The sequence below is a fragment of the Penicillium rubens genome (genome assembly GCF_028828025.1).
Source record: "Penicillium rubens strain IBT 27055 chromosome Unknown utg000003l_segment0_segment0, whole genome shotgun sequence".
NCBI lineage: Eukaryota > Fungi > Ascomycota > Eurotiomycetes > Eurotiales > Aspergillaceae > Penicillium > Penicillium rubens.
In genome coordinates, this window is record NW_026890601.1 from 2,154,515 (window position 1) to 2,179,255 (window position 24,741).

At 50.1% G+C, this 24,741-nt stretch overlaps 12 protein-coding genes across 12 annotated transcripts; 6 read left to right on the top strand and 6 right to left on the bottom strand.

Annotated features, from left to right (window-relative positions):
• Positions 1–710: 710 nt before the first annotated feature.
• N7525_007014 (uncharacterized protein) lies at positions 711–3,012 on the bottom strand (the record flags this gene model as incomplete). The annotated part of the gene is made up of 4 exons (XM_002567533.1): positions 711–1,430; positions 1,485–1,971; positions 2,018–2,087; positions 2,145–3,012. The coding sequence occupies 4 exons, from the start codon at positions 3,010–3,012 to the stop codon at positions 711–713; spliced, it is 2,145 nt and encodes a 714-aa protein (XP_002567579.1).
• Positions 3,013–4,474: 1,462 nt separating this feature from the next.
• nop12 (rRNA-processing protein NOP12) lies at positions 4,475–6,091 on the top strand (the record flags this gene model as incomplete). Its single annotated transcript, XM_002567535.1, has 2 exons — positions 4,475–4,591; positions 4,643–6,091. The coding sequence occupies 2 exons, from the start codon at positions 4,475–4,477 to the stop codon at positions 6,089–6,091; spliced, it is 1,566 nt and encodes a 521-aa protein (XP_002567581.1).
• A 671-nt stretch (positions 6,092–6,762) lies between these two features.
• N7525_007016 (uncharacterized protein) lies at positions 6,763–7,700 on the top strand (the record flags this gene model as incomplete). Its single annotated transcript, XM_002567536.1, has 2 exons — positions 6,763–7,095; positions 7,158–7,700. 2 exons carry the CDS (start codon positions 6,763–6,765, stop codon positions 7,698–7,700), a joined length of 876 nt encoding a protein of 291 aa, XP_002567582.1.
• Positions 7,701–8,054: 354 nt separating this feature from the next.
• On the bottom strand, positions 8,055–8,264 carry N7525_007017 (uncharacterized protein; the record flags this gene model as incomplete). Its single annotated transcript, XM_061213892.1, has 1 exon — positions 8,055–8,264. One exon carries the CDS (start codon positions 8,262–8,264, stop codon positions 8,055–8,057), a length of 210 nt encoding a protein of 69 aa, XP_061068323.1.
• A 377-nt stretch (positions 8,265–8,641) lies between these two features.
• N7525_007018 (uncharacterized protein) lies at positions 8,642–9,945 on the top strand (the record flags this gene model as incomplete). Its single annotated transcript, XM_002567537.1, has 3 exons — positions 8,642–8,799; positions 8,862–9,099; positions 9,163–9,945. The coding sequence occupies 3 exons, from the start codon at positions 8,642–8,644 to the stop codon at positions 9,943–9,945; spliced, it is 1,179 nt and encodes a 392-aa protein (XP_002567583.1).
• Positions 9,946–10,611: 666 nt separating this feature from the next.
• On the bottom strand, positions 10,612–11,791 carry N7525_007019 (uncharacterized protein; the record flags this gene model as incomplete). The annotated part of the gene is made up of 3 exons (XM_002567538.1): positions 10,612–11,089; positions 11,159–11,466; positions 11,540–11,791. The coding sequence occupies 3 exons, from the start codon at positions 11,789–11,791 to the stop codon at positions 10,612–10,614; spliced, it is 1,038 nt and encodes a 345-aa protein (XP_002567584.1).
• Positions 11,792–13,750: 1,959 nt separating this feature from the next.
• Positions 13,751–14,525, bottom strand: N7525_007020 (GPI anchored serine-threonine rich family protein; the record flags this gene model as incomplete). The annotated part of the gene is made up of 2 exons (XM_002567540.2): positions 13,751–14,253; positions 14,312–14,525. 2 exons carry the CDS (start codon positions 14,523–14,525, stop codon positions 13,751–13,753), a joined length of 717 nt encoding a protein of 238 aa, XP_002567586.2.
• An 801-nt stretch (positions 14,526–15,326) lies between these two features.
• Positions 15,327–17,434, bottom strand: N7525_007021 (CCCH zinc finger protein; the record flags this gene model as incomplete). Its single annotated transcript, XM_002567541.1, has 2 exons — positions 15,327–15,434; positions 15,494–17,434. 2 exons carry the CDS (start codon positions 17,432–17,434, stop codon positions 15,327–15,329), a joined length of 2,049 nt encoding a protein of 682 aa, XP_002567587.1.
• A 279-nt stretch (positions 17,435–17,713) lies between these two features.
• N7525_007022 (DNA-directed RNA polymerase III subunit RPC25) lies at positions 17,714–18,597 on the top strand (the record flags this gene model as incomplete). Its single annotated transcript, XM_061213893.1, has 7 exons — positions 17,714–17,725; positions 17,770–17,868; positions 17,921–18,017; positions 18,072–18,158; positions 18,211–18,274; positions 18,326–18,503; positions 18,553–18,597. The coding sequence occupies 7 exons, from the start codon at positions 17,714–17,716 to the stop codon at positions 18,595–18,597; spliced, it is 582 nt and encodes a 193-aa protein (XP_061068324.1).
• Positions 18,598–19,373: 776 nt separating this feature from the next.
• On the top strand, positions 19,374–20,746 carry N7525_007023 (cystathionine gamma-lyase CYS3; the record flags this gene model as incomplete). Its single annotated transcript, XM_002567543.2, has 4 exons — positions 19,374–19,475; positions 19,536–19,621; positions 19,681–20,125; positions 20,183–20,746. 4 exons carry the CDS (start codon positions 19,374–19,376, stop codon positions 20,744–20,746), a joined length of 1,197 nt encoding a protein of 398 aa, XP_002567589.2.
• A 472-nt stretch (positions 20,747–21,218) lies between these two features.
• N7525_007024 (protein-histidine N-methyltransferase) lies at positions 21,219–22,589 on the top strand (the record flags this gene model as incomplete). Its single annotated transcript, XM_002567544.1, has 3 exons — positions 21,219–21,368; positions 21,585–21,878; positions 21,945–22,589. 3 exons carry the CDS (start codon positions 21,219–21,221, stop codon positions 22,587–22,589), a joined length of 1,089 nt encoding a protein of 362 aa, XP_002567590.1.
• A 203-nt stretch (positions 22,590–22,792) lies between these two features.
• Positions 22,793–23,474, bottom strand: N7525_007025 (putative NADH-ubiquinone oxidoreductase 178 kDa subunit; the record flags this gene model as incomplete). Its single annotated transcript, XM_002567545.1, has 3 exons — positions 22,793–22,946; positions 23,014–23,258; positions 23,370–23,474. 3 exons carry the CDS (start codon positions 23,472–23,474, stop codon positions 22,793–22,795), a joined length of 504 nt encoding a protein of 167 aa, XP_002567591.1.
• Between the last annotated feature and the right edge of the window lie 1,267 nt (positions 23,475–24,741).

Consider the following 24,741-nt stretch of genomic DNA (forward strand, 5'->3'; position numbering starts at 1 on the left):
CATGGTTCCAACGCTCTGCCCCGCTATGCGGATTTTCTCTTGAGGCTCATTGAAGATGGCTTAGTGAACCTGCCAATCATGGGAAGGCGGGAGTTACCGAAATGTCTCAGTAAGATAATTAACGATCCGACGGAGAGTGAGTGTGGTTGTGACTGTCTTGAAACAGTAGTGAAGATCATAACACAGGGAAAATTGAATAAGAGAAAGGGTTTGGAGGCCTCATATGAAATAAAGGCGTGGTATGTACACCAATAAGTACTACAGCACCAGAAAAAGCTGACACTAGGAGAAAAGAAAAACTCCAAGGCAAAAGATGTCTCTCTACTGTCTGCACGAAGAAACAAGCCCAGACCCATACACCCCGTTAAACATAAAAAAGAAACTATAACATCTTTGACAAGATTCCGTTCCATTCAAATAAAATCTTCGAATCCAAAGTTAGAAGTAATGACAACGGGAGTATCCCACATGTGAACGCTGTTAAAACTCAAAGACAAGACCCCAGATTGGTATTCTATCCATGCAGCACAAGCGAAAATGACAGTCAAGATACATTTGCTGCTGGAGAAAGAGCTGGAGAGTAGAAAAACATAGGATTTATCACAGGAGAAGAGAAGTGCAATGCATGAAAGAGGAGGTAGGAGACTCCCGGGGTATTAGGGGGGGGGTTGTTGACCAGTCGTTTTAGAAAGAATCGCAAGGGTAATCGATCATCGATTAGGCATGTGATTTGAACCAGTCCCTGTGGAAATCCCTGCCTGATGAGCGCGGTAATGTACCACATCAGCAGGCTTAGGCGGGAGGGATGGCGAGGTCTCCCGTTGGAGAGCGGCTGAAGGTTGAAACAAGCCTTGTCGTGCTGAAGGCGGAGAGAAGATGTGATTGTGTGACGGGGCGTCAGTAATAGGAGAGCGGTGTTCAAGGGCATGGCTAAGATGCGGCTGTGCTTTCCGCACATCCAATGGGGACGAACTTAGTGACCGGAACCCGGATTTGCGATGATCGACATCATAATCTGGGTTGCGGAAGGGCCCTTGCGCTTGATGTCTTGGATCGTGCTCCATGCCGTACGGGGTGTTGTTAGCTGATGAGTTGGCAGCAGAGGCATTCTCGGGAATGGTGGATGCAGATCCATTGGGTGCGTTGATGTCGACCATCCGCTTTTGAGCGGCTGGTGTTGCATATGATGACGGCTGCGGATGCTCAAATGTACGGCCTTGTGGTCGAGGTGGCTGCGAGTGCTGTTGTTGTTGTTGTTGTTGCTGATGCTGCTGTTGATGAATGGGATGCTGTGGGTTTGCCCAGGGTGTTTGCTCTAGGAATGCTTCTTCAGCGGCAGAACGGAAGGCGTTAGAAGACATGGTAGACATGGTCGTCCGTGGTATTGTGGATGAATGCCGTGGTGCCGAAGCGCGATTCTCGATAGGAATCTATGCCTTGCTGTCAGCAACTGTTCAAACTTGGGGAATGTGAATATGACTTACCCCCATCTTTTCAAGATCGTCATCCAGTTCCGTGGGCCGTGCACCCATCAAGGATGGGGCAGCCGGGAAGCCGACATACTTGGCGACACCGGCCATGATTGAAACCTCCTGGTTGTATGCAGTCTGATGTGCGATTTGCTGCGAGCGACGGGTGGGGAATGGGATGATATGGTGCGGGCTAAGCTCGTCTGTCTTGAAGCGATCATGCTGAATGGCGTAGAACTGCTTGCTGACTGCACTTGAATGCCACTCGCGCGCATCCCGGATCCGTTGGTAGTATGTGCTATGGGCCTGTGATCGCTCGGCCAGACCCTTGTGCATGAGTGACTTCATGCGGTATCGATACAAGTTTTGCTCGTATTTGATCTTGGCGTCCCGGTAACGTTGCACACACTCAATCTGCCGCAAGTACTCAGGATGCGTCGGGTTCGGACCGGTAAGCATCTCCAACTCGCGGTTCAGTTTGGATATCCGTTCATCATAAATCCTATGATTGTGAGCAACGAAACTTGTGAGACGGGGCAATCTCTTACTTGTCACGTAACGTCGCAAATTCTTTCTCCAGTGTCGCTAGTGAATCCATAGCAGACATCTTTTTCACAGCTGTACATGGCATTAATATCTGCGGTGCCTAAAGAGTCCATGAAGGGGATGACTTACACTCTTCGGCTCGAAGAACAGCTTCCGCGTCATCGGGCTCATCTCCTCGTTCTGTAGGCTCCTCGTCTTCTCCGAGAATCTCATCAGCAACATACTCTACTGTGGTCTCGACCCCGCCTTCCACCTCCTCATCGGCGTCTTGGGTCCTTCTTCCTTTCCGCTTACCCTTTTTGCCCTTTTTGCCTTTCGAAGGCGGGGCTGGGAGCTCCGACTCAGGAACTTCGTCAACCGGTATGTCATCATCATTGATATCCATGGGATTACCGAGCGGCTCAGGCGAGAGGGGGGTATCATCATCGATCGGGTCACTCAAGTCACTCCTGATTGAGCTCCGTCGTTTCTTCGTGGGCTCTTCGTCGCCCGACTCGGGAACAGTTTCATGTTTTCGTTTCTTGTTGAGACTATTCGGAAGCCCAGAATCGCCTAGGTCGCCCAGGTCTGGGATATCCTCGGTCAAGCCATTGTTCTTTGAAGATCGCCGCGGTTTGCTAGGAGAATCGTCCGCCACGAGTGCTTCATCGTCGACATCATCGAGTGTCGTAGATTGGTGAAGCTTGCTAGGGCTTGGCCCGGCACTAGCGGCACTCAACACAATGTCATGTTTCCGGATGTTATGTGGAGAGTCCTCGATGCGTTCGGTTTCCGCCTCCGAATCGTTCTCAACTGGCTTGTCTGACTTGATGGGATCTTCGAAGTCGGACGGCTCGTTGTCCGAGACGTCATCGATCTCACTCAAACTACTTGAGCGTCCATCATCGTCAATGAGCGGGTCATCTAGGAAAGGGTTTCGGTCGCCATTGGGGAATGTGGACTCTGCCCCCGTTGTTGGACCAACGGAGGCCTGTTCTCTGCTCTCGGCTACCTCCATGGACAATTATACAGCTAATGGAGCTGGCGCAGCACAACGTGAGTGAAGGAAAGAAGAGTTGGGGTGGAGGGTATTGAGCGGTCGATTGCTTGCAGCGAGGTCGAGTTTCGCCGCAGGCGTGAGAGGGAGGAAGGTCACCAATCCGGCAGATGGTGTTTCGATCGAGAATCTGGAGAAACCACAGATTGAATTAGCTCAATTGCCATGTCAACTCGGCAAAATCAATGGAGGACGGAGTTGGTGGGCAAAAAGTGGTTGGTGGGTGCGAGAGATAGGTCAGCGCCTCCAGAAGGCGGTGGTGCGGAGATTGATCATCGGACGCCCCCAGAGTCGGCAACAATCGCCCAGCATAGGGTACTAGAGGTCGCGCGAAGCAAGATACCGATCACAGTAGTTCCAGGAAACATAGAGACGCTCCCTCCTTGCAAAAATGACCAGATGAAACTCTGGGGTTGATGTAGAACCTCAAGCGACGTACCGTTTCAACAATGCGCCGGGAGCGACGCCGGTAATGAGCACAGCTGCTCGCGACCGAGCACGATTCCCAAAACCACCGCGTTCCTGAGACGCGAGTTATGGCTTAAGTCCAAGCCCACGCGTGTCAATACTGTTGTAGCCCGTAAAAGCTTTCGGTCCGACGAATCCTGCGCAGACCGACTGTGGAGGACGAGGGGACGATGGCTAGGAAGCGGACAAGATGAGGGTACCGAGTCGCAGGGAGGTTGACGGCATGAAGAAGTGGCCAGGGATCGTAATCAAGATCAAACCAATGATCAAGGATGGGAAATCACAACCGAAAGAGGGGGTTTCAGCAGACAAAAGCAGCAGATCGCTATGATGGGGTGCAGCAACAGAAGCGAGTGACCGCTGATTCTGCCGCGTTGCGTTCGGGCGAGGGCAAGACTCACCGCCCGAAGAAAAAAGGGAAATCACGTGAGATGGTATCTGACGTAGTTGGAATGAGATAGGTACCTAGGTAGGCCATCTTGCAGAATAATATGTTGATCTTGCACTTTTTTTTGGCCAGAAGAAACACCGATGAAATATAGAACGAAGGATATGTTCACCAGTCTCAATATGTTAGATGGTGTATAAGTGCATCATACACCCACAGCTTACCGCCTAATCACGAACAAGGACCTCCCAGTCTAGAATAAGAGAGGGAAGTACTTATCGACAAGAATATGTAATACAGAAAGCCTGTGTAGGTAATATTCATGCATATCTATCATATACAATGTACGATGTACCTTACATAGTAAGAACACCACCTGGGCATGTTCCTACATACTCGTAAATGTACTCCTAGTCATGTGATAAGCAGCTTTCCGCGCCAAGACCCGATAAGCAGAAACTAAAGGAAAAAAAAAAGTCGGAGCTATCATCGGCGCCAACGTTAATCGCAACAAGCCCACGTCTTGGTCACTCATTTTCAGACAGTAATACAGCCCAATATATCAAAATGGGTAAAAAGTCAAAGTCTTCGTCTAAGACGGAGGGAACCACCAACTCCGCTACCACTCTTCCCTTCGGTGGTGCATCTCTGGACCCAACATTGTCCTCGCTTTTTGCGCAAAGTGTACGTCTATTTTGATGTGCAATTAATGAACTTTGAGCTGACAATATCTAGGCTGGTCCCGTGCAAGCCCCGGTGATCAAGTACGTCGAGCCCATCCAACGGGCGAAAAAGGACGACGATGATGTTGCTGAGGACGAATCATCTGCGTCAGGCGATGAAGTAATGGAGGACGCCGAAGAAAGCGATTCTGAGGCTGCGGAGGAAGAAGAACAACCTACCGACACACAAAACCGGAAACGCAAGCGTGGCAGTGCCGGCGAGGATGTCGAGGAGACATATATGCGTCGCATTGCAAAGGAGGAGGAGAAGGACGAGGAAAAGAGGAAGTCCGAGCAAGCAAAGCGCCAAAAGAAGACCGAACAAGAAGATAGCGGAGATGACGAAGACGAGGATTCCGACAAAGAATCAGCATCAGAAGACAGCGATGAAGAGGAGATCGCTCCTGTACCTGTGCACGAGAGCTTGACCGGTTCCGCCAAGTCCGATGAGGTCGAGAAGTCCAACCGCACTGTCTTCCTGGGCAACGTCTCTACTGAGGCTATCAAATCCAAGACTGCCAAGAAGACACTCCTTAGACACCTGACCTCTTTCTGCTCTACGCTTCCTGAATCCACCGGCCCGCACAAGATCGAGTCGATCCGTTTCCGCTCTGTTGCATTCGCCAGTGGTGGGGGTATCCCCAAGCGCGCTTCCTTCGCGAAGCGCGAGATTCTCGATGAGACCACACCTAGCACCAACGCATACGCTGTCTACACCTCCCTCCAGGCCGCACGCAAAGCCCCCGCCGCCTTGAACGGCACCATCGTCTTGGACCGTCATTTGCGAGTTGACAGCCTTGCTCATCCCGCAGAAATTGACCACAAGCGCTGTGTCTTTGTCGGAAACCTGTCTTTCATTGACAGCGAGACACCCGAAGAGGACGAGAAGACCGGCAAGAAGAAGAAGGTTCGCGCTCCGGCCGATATTGAGGAGGGTCTCTGGCGGATTTTCAACGCCCACACCGGAGGCAAGGACAAGAAGGCCGTCAAGAAGAATGTTGAGTTCGTGCGCGTGATCCGTGACAGCACCACTCGTGTTGGCAAAGGATTTGCCTATGTCCAGTTCTACGATGGCAATGGTGTTGAGGAGTCGCTTCCGCTCAATGGAAAGAACTTCCCGCCCATGCTCCCCCGCAAGCTGCGTGTCACTCGGGCCCGCAAGATCGCTAAGAAGCGCGAACCCTCTGGTCCTGACACCAAGAAGTCTCGTGTGGACGAGGCCCAGAAGACGATGCAAGGACGTGCCAACAGGCTACTGGGCCGAGCGGGTGCGGCTAAGGTGAAGGCCGATGCTAGCAGTACCATTGCCGGCAACTCTTTCGTGTTTGAGGGCCACCGCGCTACTGAGGGATCATCAACCATTAAGATGAAGCAAAAGAGCCGTGGCTCAAAGGCTAAGCGAGAAAGCAGAAGCAGCAAGCGGGCTGCTGCGTACAAAGCTGCGGGTGGTAGACGTGGCTGAAAATAAAGTGAGCCATATCGTATCTCTTATGGGCGTTAGGAAGGGCATTTGAATATATTGTATGAAGAACACAAAATTCGAGACCAGACATAGACATGCATTGGGCATCTACATAGTAATTTCCATGGAAAGTTCTGGAGATATACCCCACGTACCAGGAACAGAATTTAATTTGTTGTACATATGTACGATGAGGCTATAAGTAGAGCCATTGACGTAGCTGAAGATCTAACTGGAGCCATTGACGTCATTGTCAACAAGTAACGTAGATCTTGGACGATCGACTGGTCAATCATATGTACATGTCTTTCCGCCATGGAGTATTTAGTTCCTTTGGATGTCGCTTTACTTCGAGTTTCTTCCGGCAAATTCAATAGCTCCAACGGTCAAAACTGGGTTCCAACCTCCTCGTCGTGGTATGCGGGGGGTTATGGGTGCGCACGACTCGACCAAAACTTCGCAATGGCCAAAGCTAACCAACCCCTTAGTTGAGGTAGTACACAGAAAGGAAAAGAAAACGTCCATACAGGTCGTACCTAACCAGTTGTACGTGTGGTGGCGCCGTGTCTGAGCGGAATCAACTTCACTGCAAAGTCCCACGGTGGCGTCAATCCGTGTGCGGGTGTCACCAAAGCTTTTGAAGTCAGCATCTAAAAGTTCTAGTTACTACCATGTTGCCTTTTGGAGTTCGCCCGGGCAACCAGTTCTGGTCTCATGGTCAACCCTCTCCAGATCCGAGCAACACAGGCTCTGATGGGTCGGATAAGTGTATCCCAGATCCGGGACCTCAAGTGTTCAATCCCACCTTAGTGGATGTACTCAATGTTCGGCATTGGTTGCAATGGAAGGTCCCACATGGTCTGCCCGAGGAGCTCATTGATATGATCGTGGATGCTGCGGAATATTGGCCTTCGGTAGAGCAGAAAATGCAAGACCAGCGGATCATTCATAAAGACTGTGATCAAGTTTTGTTGAAGACAGTTCCCTTCTGCTATGATCGGAATGTATGTATATCTGTTCTTAAGTTAGCTAATGGTCTCGTACTGATGGTCTGTTTCTTTTTCAGAGCTTGGAACAGGAATCGAATCCTGCACCGTTGCCGCATCGCGGAGCACACCCTTGCCGCAAGATTGTCTTCAATATCTCATCTCACGACCAAGGCGGCGGGAGACTCCGCGAGAATATGTATGAGTATTCATGGACTTGGTTTGACACCGAAGTGATTCACGGCGCCCATATGAGGAACATGTATGCCGACGGAATCGAGCAAGAGATCCTCGACAATGAGCGTGGGCAAGTCCGGAAACACTATACCGAGGCAGATGCGCTGCTGTTGCCGCGTGACAACAAATTGCAAGTCAATGGGGCCCACGTGAGCGATATGCAGCACAATAGAATTGTTTGGGACTATCGAGACGATATCCAAGCAGACTCGCCCGAGGCATTTGAGATTGAAAAGACTCAGGGTCGTGGCCGGCTTACTCTTGATGGACATGGGGTTCGCGAAATGGAGATTGGAGATTCGATTGCCATTTGGGCCCGGGCGAGATTTCCGGGCTGGTCAAACCACGTTTATCACGCGAGCGTGAGGATATACTGGGCTGTGTGAGGGAAGGTTATATCAAAAACAACTGTCGGACGTGTAGATATGGGTTTTGTTTTCGTTTACAAAAGTGCTAGATGACCTGTCAAAAGAATATTTTATACCACATATTAGCCCCGGATCATTAGAGTCCATACCTCAGCCCTATATCGACGTATACTTCCTCAGCGATGATTGGCCTCAGAAGCCCAAAAATCGATCACGCCATTCTGCCAAGACTGTTTGATCGACGCCAAAACAACACAATATAAAGCCAACAGCCTCCTCGACCTGCTTTACTCCTTTTTTATTCCTCGTTGATGCTAACCGTGTCCAAATATGGACTCGCAACATTTCCCACCCATGCTATGAAAATGGTGTCTATTCCCAGCACCTCTTCCTATACTGAGCGCGGATCGACCCTGCCGACAGGCCGACAGCCCGACGGGAAGCGGTGGGGTCGGTCGCCGATTGAACGAACGAGTCACCGAATGAGTCGCCGTTTGAGATTCCCGAGCCATCACCGCCAAATGTGAAGCAGCCAATTTTAGGTTGAAAGGTCCCCGCGACAACATGGATTGGCCAATACATGTCGATAGAACGGCGACCCATCTCGACCGAGAGCTACACATGTGTCATGGGATGTCGGGGACCCTCGCTTGGAGAAGTAATGAGCGTTCCCGCTCTATAGCGATGCCCTGACTGGACGCTGGTTGCGTTATTGCATGAAAATACCACGCATTCCCGTCGCCGATGATGTTGTCCCCTGGGTGTTAGCCGACTGATCCCCCCTTTTTAAACCCCGTCGCGAACCCCGTCGTGCTATCTATTGCGATTCTGTTTATTTAGTTACTCAAATAAACGCCATTTTTGCAACTCCTTCTCATTCCCATTTTTGTATCCCTTGAGTCAGTCCTAAACTCGCTTTCCTATTCTTACTCCCAGTTTCCAATCACTACAACCCCAACATGGCTACTCGGAAATGCGCAGCGGTCGTCGTAGGAGCCGGTCCGGCCGGAGTTGCCGTTATGGGAAACTTGTTGGAGCGCCAGCTGGGCACAATCGCATGGATTGATCCTTCTTTTGAAGCTGGGAGAGTCCATAGCAAGTATCGCGAAGTTCCTAGGTTTGTACCAGGTTCCTGAAACGTAAACACAGGCCAAAAGATACTAACAAAGTACTATTCAGCAACACCAAGGTTTCATTATTCCAAGCATACGCAAGAGCCACTCAGCCTTTTCAGAAAGTGATCGATAACACCAAATCACCTAATGCATTCACCAAACTGGCCAAGCTCGACCAAGAATCAACCTGCACCCTTGGTTTCGCAGCGGATATGGTTCGTGACCTCACGGCCGGTCTACTGAAGATGGAGCAAGTATATGCATGCCACGGCTCTGTCAAATCAGCCAACCTGAACGAAACGGTGCGTAATTTTATTGCACATCTACTTCTCTATAATTAAGAGACTAATAATGGCACACTCCAGACCTCCAACTGGACTATTTCCATCAAACAGAATTCATCTGAAGTTCTTGAGACCATAGAGACCACCCGCCTGATCCTCTGCACAGGCTCCTTCCCCACAACAGCCGCCATTCCCGTTCCGGGACTGGACATCCAGCGCTTGGGCCTCGACCTAGTCCTCAAGCCCAGCGAGCTAGCAAATACACTCCCCTCAGACAAACCTATATCCATCGCCATCGTCGGCGCATCCCACAGCGCCATCCTCGCCATCCTGAACCTCACCAGGCTCGCCCAAACCTCCCACCCTCTGTTGCGCATTAGCTGGTTCACCCGCCACGCCCTCCGCTACGCAGAGTACAAGGATGGCTGGATCTTGCGCGACAACACCGGTCTCAAGGGTCTGGCCGCGGACTTTGCTCGCTCCGAGCTTGAAGACGACAAACTTCCCACTTCGCCTGCTGGCCAGGTTCTAGCTAAGATCGACTGCGCTGGTGGCCCGGAGATTGAGTCTGCCCAGTACCACAAATATCTGCCGGCGTGTGACTATCTTGTCCAGGCCGTTGGGTATACCCGTACCTCGCTCCCTGCTCTCTCGAAGAATGGCGCGCCTCTTCTTATGAGCTTTGATCATGATACTGGTATGTTCCACGAGCCTGGTCGTTCGTCTGATATCCCGGGGCTGTTTGGTGCTGGTATTGCGTTCCCTGAGCGGGTCGTGGACCCGCATGGTAATGAGGAGTACGCGGTTGGGTTTTGGAAGTTCATGAAGTTCCTGAAGCGGGTTGTTCCGTCGTGGCTTGCGTGATGTTTTGTCTTTTGCTTTGATTTTGTGGATTTTATGCTTGTCGTTCCTACAGGACACCGACCACGGTGCTCGTGCATTGTCTAGCGGGGCTATGACGTTTGATACCGATTTCTGTGGAGTAACTGGCGTTCTGGGCGGCTTCCGGGCCTTTTTATATAATTTTATAGCTGCTCTGCGGGTTACAATCAAGAACAGCATCGTTCTCTTCCCATTCAAAATGATAGCATCCAGAAAATGCCCTGGTCATTCATCACTAATCGGCCACTACCACAATCCAAGCACTTTCGGAAGTACCAACAACTCTGGGGCTATGAATCTGAATTGAACATCCGCGTATCTAGACTTCTAGACCCGAAGTGTGAAGGCAACGGATAGCCAGTAAGTGGGCACCTCATATAGTTTTGGTTGTTCCACACTATGGAGGTCTAAGGTTGGTACTCTACAAGCTTTTTGATAGAATAGAGCAACTTAAGTATCGGATTGTTCGCGGTTCGAGTAGTAAGTATATCCAGTCCTTTCCTAACACAACAGCAGCCCAAGGTAGCATTAAATCGTCAACGCCACATACCATCCCATAACCCGGTCATATCACATCATGAAATACCATAAACATCAATTCCTCCTCCCTCCACCTAGCAGCACAGTCTATGCATACTTTCAACCAAGCTACAACATAGCAACCGCCAAGATACCAGCCACCACAGCTCCAAGACCACCAGTCCTCACAGCCGCAGCACCACTGTCAGTCTGCATCGGGAACGCCTCATCGCTCCCGGTAGCCGTGGCACGGTACTCACTCTGGCTAGCAACAGCTTCGCGGTCATACCCAGTCGCGCTAACGGTATAGGTAGCCGAAGCCTGCGACCAAGTGAGAACAGTACCGCTCGGAGGGGCGGAAAGCGTACCGCCAACTTCGTACAGGGTCGAGGTGCCGTTATTAGGGAAATCGCCGGGCTTGTAGAACTTGTCTGTATCAGTGAAACCAAGGTCCTTGCAGTTCGTGTCGCGGAGAGTCGCGTCGCAAGATGACCATGCCCAGTTCGGCAGGGACGTGTATAGATTGGGTAGATCGGAGGGGAAGAAGAGTCCCCACATATCTGCGCCGGCGAGGGTGGGTTCGGTGTGTGGGCAGACATCCCAGGATCTGTAGTTTGGGGTTAGTTGGGGGTTTGGAAGGAAGGTATGCTGGTCGCAGGTAGTATGCTTCACTTACGCGGAGATACTAGCGCTGGCTCCGCAGCAGGCACAGTCCGAGGCGCGGTTGGCGATGTCGAGACCGTCGTTTAGTTTAGACAGGTCTGGGATGTTGCCGATGTCTGCGGTGAGTTTGTCGGTGACGGCGCGCATGCATTTGACTTGCTGGTTGCGCGATGAGAGGGTCATTTGCGTGACCTTGCCTAGATCGCAGGAGCAGCGGTTCGGCGCGTTGTCTGGTGGGGGCCAGAAGGGGATTGGCTCTTGGGCGCTGGGGCAGATGGCGAAGTACTGCTGCACGAAGAGTTGGTATTTGCAGGAGTAGACCTGGAGAAGATATTGTTAGTATGGTACTCATGAACATGGTTCATTGGTATCGAAGGGTATATTAAAGCCATACCTGGTTCCAGCATGACTCCGCCATGCAGTTGATATACTTCTGGTGGGACTCGCAGCCACAGTTCACGACACAGTTACCATTGCCGTTGCAGTTTCGGACGCAGGAGCTCCACTTGTCCGCAACATCCCTGTTGCACCTTGAGTACTCGGATGAGGAGGCACAGTCGTTATCGGTGATGTTTGTCTGGGCATTGGCCAGGCCAGAGAGAGCCGCGACGGTCGCAGCCGACGCAAAAAGGAATTTGGATAACATAGTGTATCCTGTTCTGGTTGGAGAACTTAATGAAAACGTGTATATGTCTGAAGGAAAAAAGCTGCTCTGGTTCGGGTTGAGCGTTCAATGGCACTACTGAACAAGCAATAAACCCCAATCCCTTGAGAGGATGCAGCAGCACCTTTATAAGAAGCAAATTATGCAGCACAGCCGGATTCGACCGAAACGAAATCCCATTATGGATCTCGGATCCCGGGCCCATCAATGGGCCCTGCTGCAAGCTAGGGGTTCGATCATTGCAAACCCAGCTGTCATGTCATCGTTCACAGCAACGAACCAATAACCAATGTCATAGCGTAGCAACGTGACACGAAAGAAGAAGCTGAGCCATTCATCCATTCATATTTCAAAAGAAAGTGGATGATGACCACCCCAGTTTCTGCATGTCTGCTGCATCTATTGCATATAGGCAATCACATTTTCTTCGAAGGGCATGTTCGATTGATAGATCAGAGACTAGATCCAGAATCCGCCCTATGAAGTAACTGGATGGACAAAATGTCTCGGGATCTCCAGCAAACGTCCTGCATAGTGGTAAGAGCCTTGCTTCCTCTGCAGACACGAGGTGGTGTGGACTGTTCCTGTATATTTGTGAAGACCCTTGCTTAGAGCCGAGCTTTCGATGACGATAGGGCGCTATTACCAAGGCTAGACATGAATGATATAGTGATTTTGCTTGGGGTTCCCATGTTGCTCATGCGGTGTGTCGAGAGACATGCATTGAATTGAGGTCTCTTTTATGCCAGGGTTGGGGTTTTCCATAGCGCGGGTGCCTAGCATAGCCCGAACGCTTTGGAACTTTTAGGGCAACCTTAAGGAATACACTCGACATCTTCGAAACACATGATGTGGTAGTCCAGATGGCAATGACATCGTTGGCGGAGACCTGAAACGTCGAGTTCAGCAGATTGAGATTTCATCGCAGAGGGGACCTGGTACCTGGTGCATGTGGGTGTGATCACGAGTTAGGCACAGGGCCAAGTCGGACAAGGGACTTGGTCGAGACGACTGTGATGACTGTGTCTGAGTATATAGTTTTATGTAGCCAGGTACATATATACATATATATGTATGGTGTTCATGCTATGTAGTGCACCTTGCACGTACTATACGAACTCCCCACGGAGATTGAACCGGGACTAATTAGGAAAAAGTACAATACAATTCTCCTCACCTCACAGTTACTAGCCAAGACTAGTCAAAAAATAGAAGTAAAATGTAACCCAAAGCAGTGCCCATGTGCTTATCAACATCGATTCCCCTCCAATTCAATCTTGTGGAGAAGGGGAAATCCCTACTCCCTCGGGAAATTTGCTTGACTCCACCAATGGTCGATCATTATTTATCTCCTTTCAGTGAGAGACCCCCCTTACTGGGATGATACCTTGGTGTTTAGTGAGAATAGGTAGCATTGAATTCAAGAAAGGTATGGAGTAATAGGCCTACAATATAGACAACATAACTAGATGTCACTTGTACTTACTTGAACGTAGGCAAAACATTTAACCGTATTTAACGCACTATCGAACACAAATATTTAGCGAGATTAGACTACAATTTAAAAAAGTGGACGCGGGACTATCCAAATTAAATCTTTCCCCCACTGTCTGATATAAATCAGATAACCTTGGAAAGAGGATACAACCTTGGAATATACAAGATTACATGTATAGAAAGTAGATTGTAGGGGAGTATACAGTCATTAACGCTGGGGGATACATAAATAGGATAAGAATCAAATAATAAATCCACCATCCCGACCGTAATCAAAAGGACGGGATGTTTTGTACAGCTGCATCCCAGAAAAAGGGAGGCAATAACACAAATTAGTTAATTGGTTTCAAGATATAACCAATCGGAGAAGCGAAGAGAAAAGAATATGTATATATCAATAAAACATGTCGAACAAGGTCTCGTTGACAAAATCTGTATGATAATTTACAGCATCAGAGCACCGGCAACGAGAGCCAGCATTCCACCGGAGACACGGTTGGTGATACCGGCGTTAGTGGTGGGCACGGCGCTCTGGGATGCGGAGGAGCTGGCGCTGGCGCTGGCACTGGCCGAGGTGGAGGCGGCAGCGCTGGAGCTCTCCGAGGTCTCGGTAGCGGAGGCGGAGGTGCTGGCGACAGTGCTGGAAGCGGTGGTCATGGTGGTGGCAGAGCTGGTGATGTCCGAAGAGCTCGAGGTCGACTTCTCCGAGGTAGTGGTGCTAGTGGCCGAGGTGGAAGACTCAGTGGAAGACTCAGTGGAAGTGGAGGCAGCGGTTGAGCTGGCGCTGGAAGACGAGACAGAGACCGTGGAGCCCTCGACGGTGAAACGGCCGATGTAGTTGTAGTCGTTGCTATCATCGTCCGAGACGATCCGGATGGTGTAGTCTGGCTGGGCGGCCAGGTTGGAGGGCACATCCCAGGTGTAGCTGCCATCGTTCGCGATGCTCGCTGGTGATGGTTAGTATCTTATCGGGGAATTAGTGAGTCATTCTGATGTATCACTTACAGGCAATGACAGTGCCGGAGTTACCGGTCATCACGGCTCCCCACTGCAGGATCAGGCTGACAGTGCCGCCGGTGGTAGGCTTCCATGTCAGGGCGGTAGGTTCGCCGACCTTGAAGGTGTAACCTTCAGTGGGGATGCTGAAGGGGTTGGCCATGTTGTTCGCCGAGGCGACGGCGGCCATGGCCGCGACAGCGAGGGACATAAAGAAGCGCATTATGACTGTATATATGTATATAAGGTTGAAAAATAACGATAGAATGTTCAAGTGATAGATATAGATAAAAAGAGAGAAATCACAAAGGGCCTCAAAGGAGTGGAAGGCAGTGTAAAGAGGCGAATATGGAAGAAAAGGCCGAACGACAGAGTAGTCTTATAAAAGAGGGCATGTGCCCCATGGGTAGCCCCATGGATAAGGAGCTAAGCACAGCCTAGAGTCAAAGGGAGGAAAAACAAATACCGAAAAAGGAAGCAAGGCAAGTGATTGGCCATTGTCCATCCCGGAGAGGACCCGCGAGGGCCCGAGAGAAAGAGAAGAGCGAGAAAAAGAGGAAAAGAGAAAGAAAAGACACGAAAAGAGAGCGTGGCGGTGATCCACGAGTCTTTTGGACCACTGACGGCCATCTTTTCTTCGCTTGGCAGGGAATCTCCTCCGTTGACTGGCTTGAACTCGACGTGACCTTAAATGACTCTCTCCACTCTGGTCGGCTTTAGTTACTTCGGTCTTTGCCTTGCTATTTTAGTAACCTTTTATCGTCTTATTTTAAGAGAATTTTAGATATCATTATTGGTTCAACAGATTGGTTAAAAAAGGACAATTCATGAAAGAATTCGAATTAGGTGTGATTTAACCTATTTACTATTATTTTTTCCTTCCTCATTTTAATTCTTTGTACTATATCGGAGCCACGCGACTGAGCTTCGGTTATCCATCCAAGTTGAAAATCCAACCAAAGCCCCTACGCCTCCAAGCTATGACCTTTTTTTTCCTGTACGTTTCGTTCCTCCAGTTCTGACGCTAATTCATTGGGGTATCGTGTGGGGCGTCAAACATATTGTTCTGACCTAGCCAGCAGATCACTTCCATTGCCCGGCGGTCGTCGTCTTGTTTCTGTCGGTCCAGCAACTAATCCGTGTCAGTACAATTTCAATAGGAGCGGCAAAATCAGTAAATGGGGCACTCACAGCTTGATAAAGTCCCTTGCGTTTCGACTCCTTCTCCTTCTTTTCAGGCTTGGCCTTGGCCTTCGAGCTTCGTTCAGGGTCATTCTCATGCAGGAATTTACACTGGTCGCCACGGTTACAGTGCCCACTGCGTGCAAAATAACGACAGACGGTCCTTTTGCCTTCGCGAGGTGGGGGTGGCACTCGCTCTGGTCCCGTGCGACGTGAAGTTGCCTGCTCTGGCGCGGAGTCCTCGCTGTCAGAGTCGGAGTCGGAATCTGAGCTAGAAGCACTCGAGGAGGTCCAATCGCTGGCCCCGGGATCGGATGCGAGCTCCATGTCATCAACGTCATGGTCGGTGGGGTGCCCAGTCTTGATTGTGTGCTCGAGATTATCGGACTCGGCCACCCCTGGATCTCCCTGCAGCTCTGTCGCGTGGGAAGCGGGGACGGCTGGTTGAGCGGGCTCCGCAATTGGGTCATGAGGCCCAGCTTTCATGGTTGCCTCTGGCAACGTAGTTTCAAGTTCAATCTTAGTGGCTGGCTCCGGTACCATGTCTTCGGGGTCGGTCTTGAGGGCTGGCTCTGAGTCTTGCACCGGGTCTGCAGGTTCAGTTTTGATAACCGGGGCCGGGACAGGTGCGATACCCGTACCTTCGTCTGGGGAAAGGTCTGCATTTAGGCTCAACGCCTCCTTCTGTAGAGCTTCCATTCGGAGACGAGCAGCTTCGGTCTCGGCCATGGCTTTTTGGATTCGTTTCTCTTCTCGTTCAAGGTTGCGACGAATCTTCTCTCTGCGCTGCGCGTTTGTCGTTGCATCCGCAGTGGAATCTGTTTTGCTTTCGCTTTGCTTTTGCATGTGCTCTTTTCGCTTTTCCTGCTGCTCCTTTTGCTTTTGTTGACGGGCTGCCTCGCGGGCTGCCTTTGCCTCCTCCATTAACTTCTTCTTTTCCTCGACCCGAGCGTGCGTGGGGAACTTCTTTTTCCGCTCTGCAATCCAAGCAGCAATATCGGTCGGTGTCTGCAACACAGACGTCTTTCCTTTGTATGAGACCTGAAGCGGTGCGGCGTCAGATCCACTTTGTGCCAGTTTCGATTCCTCGTCTTCATCAGCCTCTTCTTCGCTTGACTCGTGGTCCTCCGTATTAGGGGTCAGCCCAAGTTGGTTGTGCTTCCTTTTCCTTTTCTTTGACTTTCTGTTGGCTGTAGAGTCTGCGACGGGTGGTGGCTTCAAGGGCAGAGGGTTGCCGAAGCTCGGGACGGCAGGCGCAGCGGGAGTCCGAGGCGCAGTTGATTGAGGTTTGTTGAATGCAGAGGAGTGATCCCGCTTTTGGGCAGGCTTGGGTTTCGGACCCTGATTGCCATGCGCATGAGGAGGTCGTGGCCCTCGTGCTTGCCCCGGTTGAGCGCCCATGTATGGCGCCGCACCTTGCATATCATTACGCCATGAGATGGGGGGCATCATTGCTTGATTGTTTGGCTGATGGCCATGGGGAGGTGCTGGTAAGCCTTGCATGTATGCCGGAGTTGTGGGAGGGTAAGGTGTAGGAAGGTTGGGCGTATTGTAGTGTTGATAGTTCCCCGGAGCTATCGACTGGGCATATTGCTGAGATGGATATGGAGGCGGGTTTTGAGGATTCTGAAAAGCCGAGGTTTGTCCAGGATGGTAGGGCTGGGGAGGCATATAAGGTGCTGTGGGAAGAGGTTGAGGATATCCACCATACGTTGGTTGCGCGTAGTTGAAACCTGTAGGGGGAAGATATGATGGCGCTCGTCCACTTTCTGCATGATTCCCTCCTCGGCCACGGTTGCCTTGTCCTCTTCCACGTCCCCTCTGGCCTCCGCCATGTCCGCCGCGTCCACCCCAATTCTGTCCATGCTGGGTCGGGTGGTGAGCCGGCGCCTGGTTAGTTGCCGGCGGCGGGGGCGGCGGAGGTGGGAAAGAAAATCCCTGGGAGCTCATGACAAGAGCCTTTTGTTTTGCCGGAGATTCCAGCACAAACAAAGGAATAATCTCGTAAATTTAACGTATTAGCGGAGTCGAGGTTAAGATTGAAAGCTTCCGTTCCGTGGTCACGTGCCGGCGGGATTCTAGGCGGAGCACGAATAATCTCAGTTTTGATTGCCTCAATGACAATTGTAAAGGAAAAAGACATTCTACACCTTCCAACCTTGGAAGGTTCTCACTTTGTCACTTCCTAATCAGACAAATCTCCTGGTCGTGCCTTCCCCTACCGTCGCCATGTTTATCCTAGTAAGTTTGACGGTCATATATAAAACTTTTTCTAACACTAGCAGACCACCATATCGGACTTGATTCAGATTTCGCCTGAGGATTTCTCAAAGTTCAGTGCAGTTGCACTTGAAGACAACATCAATGCCAAATACGCCAATAAAGTGCGCTATTCAAGCTTCTTCCTTCCAGCTTCTTAATGCTTATTTCGGCCAGGTCATTCAAAAAATCGGCCTTTGCATTAGCTTCTATGACCTACTTGAGTCTTCCGATGGTCTGATTGGCCATGGGACTGGGTTGGTGAATGTTAACGGTAGATTATGCCAGCACTTTCTCAAGTCTGAGATCCTTACTGACTATCACACAGTCAAATTCCGCATGATTGTTTTCCGACCCTTCAAAGGAGAGATCATGTTGGGAAAGATTTCCAGTGGCACAGAACATGGAATCAAAAGTGCGTTCCAAACACCAAAATTCAGTGCGCATCAAATGCTGACAGATTCCAGTTGGTCTTGAATTTTTCAATGACATTCTGATCCCGCCACAAATGCTTATGGAGAAGTCCCGATTGTGAGCTGATTCTCACCTCGTAACAAAGCTAAATGCTAATGTGTGTTGCAGTGACTATGCCGAGCAGGTATGGATCTGGGAGAGTGAAGGCGGAACAGAATTCTTCTTCGATGTGGGAGAAGTTGTACGATTCCGAGTTGAATCAGAAGAGTGGCATGACCAAATTCCCAATGCCCCAGATGTTGCGGATGAAACCCCACAGGATAGACGCCCTCCATATTCCATTCTTGTTGGTCTTCTCCATATCCATTCTCTAGCTCTCACTGACCATCTTCTAGGGCTCGATGCAAATGGGTGGAACGGGCCCCATCACTTGGTGGTAGGCTGCTGCTGCTGCTACCATTTGATGTTCTATTAGACTGTCTTCTTGTTCGCCTATCGTGGCCCGTTCTCAGCGCCCATAAAATTTCTTTAGAGTCAGATCAGATACCCATACGAATAAATGCCAAGAATATATAAACACTTGAGTACATATGTAGCCATACATAATACCTAGGTAGTTACGCCTAGCTGACAGTGTAAAGCTATAGGCCCCGGGGGTGCACACCCGGGCAAACTAGCTGATCTGAATGTAATGTAAGCAAGCTCCCGTATTTACCCTTTCTCCTAAACTTCATGGAGATGATATATACAAAACATGACATTCAAAGCAAAATGTATATATAGTACTCCGTATGCCAATGAGATCTGCAATGCGGCAAGTGCCGAGTACTCCGACTCTCCGAGTCATCGGAGAGTCCAAATGATTCTCTGAGCAGTATTGCCGGCCGCCGGTGGAGCTCCGCCGGTCTCTCGTCCAGTCGCAACCGCGCGATCCATCGTCATCTGCGCCCCAGAGGTTGATTGTATGTAAAAGAATTCTCTGGATGAAATTTTTTTTTTCGGTTGAATTTTCCAGCATAAAAACATCCGAAAGCAGACATTGGATTTGTTTTTCGCCATCGTCCTTGATTATCAATCAGATTCGCAATCCGAGTTCCATTCCGTTTTAAGAAAGTCAAGTCATACAAAGAAGCGGTGATCTCATCTTATCGATAAACATATAACCTACCCATCGCCTCTCTCTCAATTGCCTTAAAAATCATCTTCTCTATACACAATGGGCTCCACGGAAAATGGTACTACTGACCGCGGCTTTGGGACACTGGCTGTCCACGCCGGCTCCCCTCATGACCCGGTGACCGGGGCTGTCATTGCTCCGGTAAGCTTATGGACCCGGGGAGAACGCAAAGAAAGACGGTATTAACAATGCCTTGAATAGATCTCTCTCTCTACCACATATGCTCAGACCAGTGTCGGAAACCCCGTTGGTCTGTACGAGTACACACGGAGCTCTAACCCCAACCGGTCAGTTTACTAGTCCCGAAGTTTGACACATCGATCAGGCGGACTAATACCCCTCGCAGTGATAGCTTTGAGCAAGCCGTTGCAGCTCTCGAGCATGCCAAGTACGCTCTGGCCTTCTCCTCCGGCTCCGCCGCTACGGCCAACATTCTCCAGTCCCTTGCTGCTGGCTCCCATGTCGTTTCGGTCTCCGATGTTTACGGCGGTACCCACCGATACTTCACCAAGGTTGCTTCGGCGCACGGTGTCCAGGTCACCTTCACCCCCTCCATTGAGTTGGACGTGGAGCAATTGATCCGCCCCGAGACCAAGCTCATCTGGATCGAGACCCCCTCCAACCCGACTCTCGGCTTGGTGGATATCCGGGCTGTTTCCAACATTGCCCACCAGCACGGTATTCAGGTCGTTGTCGATAACACTTTTATGAGCCCCTACGTCCAGAACCCATTGGACCACGGTGCCGATCTCGTTGTTCACTCCGTGACCAAGTATATTAATGGCCACTCCGTGAGTTCTTACTTCCAACCTAGACTTTGCCAGTATCAATTTCTAACTTGGAACTAGGATGTCCTGATGGGCGTGGCTGCCTTCAACTCAGAGGCCCTCAAGGAGCGCCTCGGCTTCCTCCAGAACGCCATCGGCGCTGTCCCCTCTGCATTCGACTGCTGGCTCGCTCACCGCGGTCTGAAGACCCTGCACCTGCGTGCTCGCGAGGCGACCAAGAACGCCACTGTCATCGCCAAGGCCCTTGAGTCCTCTCCCCACGTCATCTCCGTCAACTACCCCGGCATTGACTCCCACCCCCACCGCGCTATTGCCCTCAAGCAGCACCGTGACGGCATGGGTGGTGGTATGCTCAGCTTCCGTATTAAGGGTGGACAGCAGGCTGCTCACGATTTCTGCAAGCACACTAAGGTATTCACCCTCGCCGAGAGTCTGGGAGGTGTTGAGAGTCTGTGCGAGGTGCCCTCCAGCATGACCCATGCTGGTATCCCCAAGGAACAGCGCGAGGCCGCCGGAGTCTTTGATGACCTTGTCCGCATGAGCTGTGGTATTGAGGACTCTGTGGATCTGCACGCTGATGTGATGCAGGCTCTCAGCTTGGCTGCTGTGGGCAAGAAGGCTTAAACGCAGCTCTTAGTTTGCAGCTCACGTCTTTGGTTTGCATATAAATATTAGAATAGACAGCATCAGTTTCTAATCACTTGGATATGACATTATGAGTTACACAATTCCCAAATCATATATTTACAATTATTGCAGCTCGCCCCTAAACTTCAAAAGCTCCAATCATCTCTTAAAGTAATATCCTAATTAGGCATGTTGCCTGAGGCAGCCACGTATTCGCTTAGTCATTTTCCACCCACTGGAATTTTTTGTATGGAGATCAGGTGAAAGTGTCTGTGAGAAGATAGCGTTGGAACTGAAATACTATATAATCAGCCTGCCCTCGAAAACACTATTTTTGCCAGAACTAGTTCAAGTTTGTCGAACCTGCGATTCCGACAGATTCTCATCATCTGCAACATCGGGGCCACTTCAGACAACCCACCTACACAATACTAGGTCTTGGAAGAGCAGAGGGCCATCTTAAGTGAAAATGGCCTTCAGCTTCGGATTTTCCGGAGATGATATCGACATTGACGATTCGGAGATCAATAATGATTTCTCCGATGTGCCCTCCCAGCAAACTGTGGGCAATTCTCTTCCTGAGCTCGTGAAACCGATTAAGCATGATACGAATGAATGGGTAAGTGATAAAGCAAGATGTTTCAATCTCAATTATGCATCTTATGCTACTTCTTTTGTCATCGATGCTTTGGGCTGGCAAGTATATTCTACATCCCAATTTGGGCCAATGGGATGCTGTCCTCTATCATTGACAAGAGCACGAATAAGCATGAGTTCATTACTTTGAAATGCATTATACCTTTCCAACAGAATCGAAATCTAATCAGGGTCATAGCTTTCAATTCTTCCCTCTCAAATCTTCTACAATAAGCTCGCAATCGGCCATTCGCCTTTGGCCGTTGCTCGACGAGAGATCTTTGACATCCGCACCCAGCTCATGGCCGAAGACAGCGCAGGCCACGATAATGAAAAGCTTATTGCCGGTATTGAAAAAGGCGATATCACACCCAATTTCTATGAAGGTGGCTTCAAGACCTGGGAATGTGCATTGGATCTAGCTAAGCTCTCCCTCAACGAGGACATTCTTAATGAATCACCCGATAGCCCGGCGGATATCCATATAGTTGAGGTTTGTAATCATCCTTCTTGTGGGCACCATCTACCTAGGAATAAGAAGGCTAATATGAATAAACAGCTCGGCGCAGGCACAGCAGTCCCATCATTGACGCTGTTCGCCCGTCTCCTCGGCCAAGCCCAGCCCGGCCAGAGCCAAAGAAAGACCCTCTTTACTTTTGCAGACTACAACTCAGACGTGCTCCGTCTTGTCACGCTCCCGAATCTCCTTCTGACATGGCACAATAGCCGCTCCCAAATGGCTGTTTCGGCCGGTTCAACTGCGCCAGACCAGGACGAAGAGCTGGATATCACGCCTGAGCTGGTTCAGGAATTCAAAGATGATCTTGCTCAGCGTGGGATCTTGGTTGATTTCGTTTCGGGCGCTTGGTCGCCCGAGTTTGTGGATCTGGTCTTCTCGTCCGGTGATGGCGCTCGCAAGACTCTAGTTCTTGCTAGTGAGACTATTTACTCGCCCGCATCGCTGGCGGCGTTTTCCGAGACGCTTTTGGCGCTGCTGCGCCGCTCCAACACAGCATCGGTGAAAAGTCGGGCTCTCGTCGCGGCCAAGAAGGTTTATTTCGGAGTTGGTGGCGGCGTTGATGAGTTCCTTGCTGTGTTGGGTAATGTCTGTGCTAATGAGCTGGACGTGCAGCAGAAATTGAATGTTCAATCCGAGGGTGTGGGGAGAGTAGTTCTGGAGGTTGTGCCGTCAACCGCGTCATAGAGCGAGTTCGATAATAAAATGGAATATCTCAATTTCAACATTCAACGAATATTCAACGGGGATCTAGGGGTTAGGTTCAAAAACAAAAGAAAATCCAATTATCAGGTGCTGGATTGAACGTCAAGTCCCAACGTATATGTACATGATTTTTCCTCCACACATGTCTATTTCAGACAGCCGACCAAGAAAAAAGATACCCCCATCTACTCGTAGATCGACACAACCTTGCCGTCCTTCATCCGCGCAACCCGAGACTCCTCAATCTCCTGGTTCTTGCGCTGGTAGTGAGCCACAACGTGGCTCAGGTCAGCCTGCGAACCGGGAGAAACGTTGTATGGAGAGCCGGCGTTCATCATACTAGACAATGGGAAACCGATTAGCAAACAAGAAAGAAAAGCCTTTCCGGGGCAACAAGATCACATACTCGGGCTGTCGAAGGGCAAAAGCCTCGGGGGGGCCCTGACTGCCGAGCAAGTGGCGGTCAGTAGCAGCCTTCTCCATCATAGCGGTGTGAATAGCATTGCGCTGCTCGAAGACCTCCTGGGAAGGAGTCCACTTGCTAATGAGGCCGGAGATCCAAGAGGGCTCGCTGGATTTCTCGTTGGACTGGGAGACGCGGTAGAGGAGGTAGGCGGAGGCGATGGAGCCGCAGGTGACGTAGAAGCTGCGCTGTTAAGTGGACATGGAAGAGTTAGCCAGGTGGTCGTGGGTCATTGAGGCATTTCTTGCTCTGCTTCCAGACTCGGGTCTGGTCGCGATGGGCGGGGGAGAGGAGCTTACGCCGAAGCCTTCGTTCACGGGCTCGTGGGCGGCGTGAGAACCCCAGCGGCGCTGGGTGCGCAGCAGCTGCCGCGTCGAGGGAGCAGATCGTCTGGCAGCGAACATTGTGTGGAGGGAAGCAATTGGTGATGATCGATGACCCTTTGCGGAACGATGATAGGGCGAGGTGGAAAGCGAATGTCGATGGCACGTGATTTCCGTATTGGGCTTAGTGTCATCCTCTATTCTGTGTTGGACAACATCATCTCGATTTATTGTTTACAACATACGGAGTAGTTTATTGATTATTAGTCTATTATTTTACTCTATCGTTTGATTATTAGATATTATCGGGATCATCCAAGGATACTTGAACTAAAATTTGGTATTTCTGTTCTCTCGTAAATCTTGATCTTAGAGAGTGGAGGACCAATGCATATTTAGTATCACATTGCACTCCTATCCTTAATAGAGACAGTAGTACTGCATCTATACAATGTATCATGTACAGATAAAAATAAAATCCAAAATTAAACTGCAGCCCGAACTACTTGGCATACGAAGTAGAAAATCATACAATCATATTATGTCCAATATGCTGCTATGCTGCTACGCTGCTATGTTCGAAATCTCATCTAGTAACATCCCTGGATGTGTTGTCCGATGACAGCCTCACTATTTCCCAGGGTTAACCATGCCAATTGGGCGGGATAAGTCCTTTTGATATATCGCCTCATTTTTAATTCCCACACATTAGTGTCGGGCTATCAGTTGAACATGTCAGCTTGTCGGTGTCAAGTTCCCCCCACTAATGCCTCGAATGGCCCGAACCCACAGTTTGATGCCCAATGTCATGGCGTCTCCCAACTGGTCTCGCTTCGGTTCAGAATGGAATCTGGGTGGATTTCGATCTTCTTTGTGCCCTCATTAAACCCGGTTCTCGCGTCTAATTGATGGCCCTCTCGCACATTGGGGGGATGGGTATCAACACGCTAAGGGTCGGTCCGCTATTGTGCCCCGACAACGTTGGGATGCTAATTTTTCGAGATATTTTTTGGAATTCTTTGGTGTTCGTCTTTTCCTTTCCTTTTTTTAATTTTCTTATGGTCTTACACCCAAAAATATCTACACTGTTTCGTGCATCTTCATTCGCGCCCAGTCAAAGAGAGGTTTCAGGTCTCTGCCCGATCAACCGAAGTCACTTGGCTTACGTCTCTAAATATTCCAAAGTCTTGATACTTCCCAAATTATAGTCAACTTTTGGGCTATATCTTGAGGCATCGCCACAGGACTGGTTGCAAATGTACAGTGCAGTCATCCCATATGATCGGAACTATCAACTCATGCTCCATTTAGTACATTGATCCTATTGGTAACACGTCTGTCCAGGGCA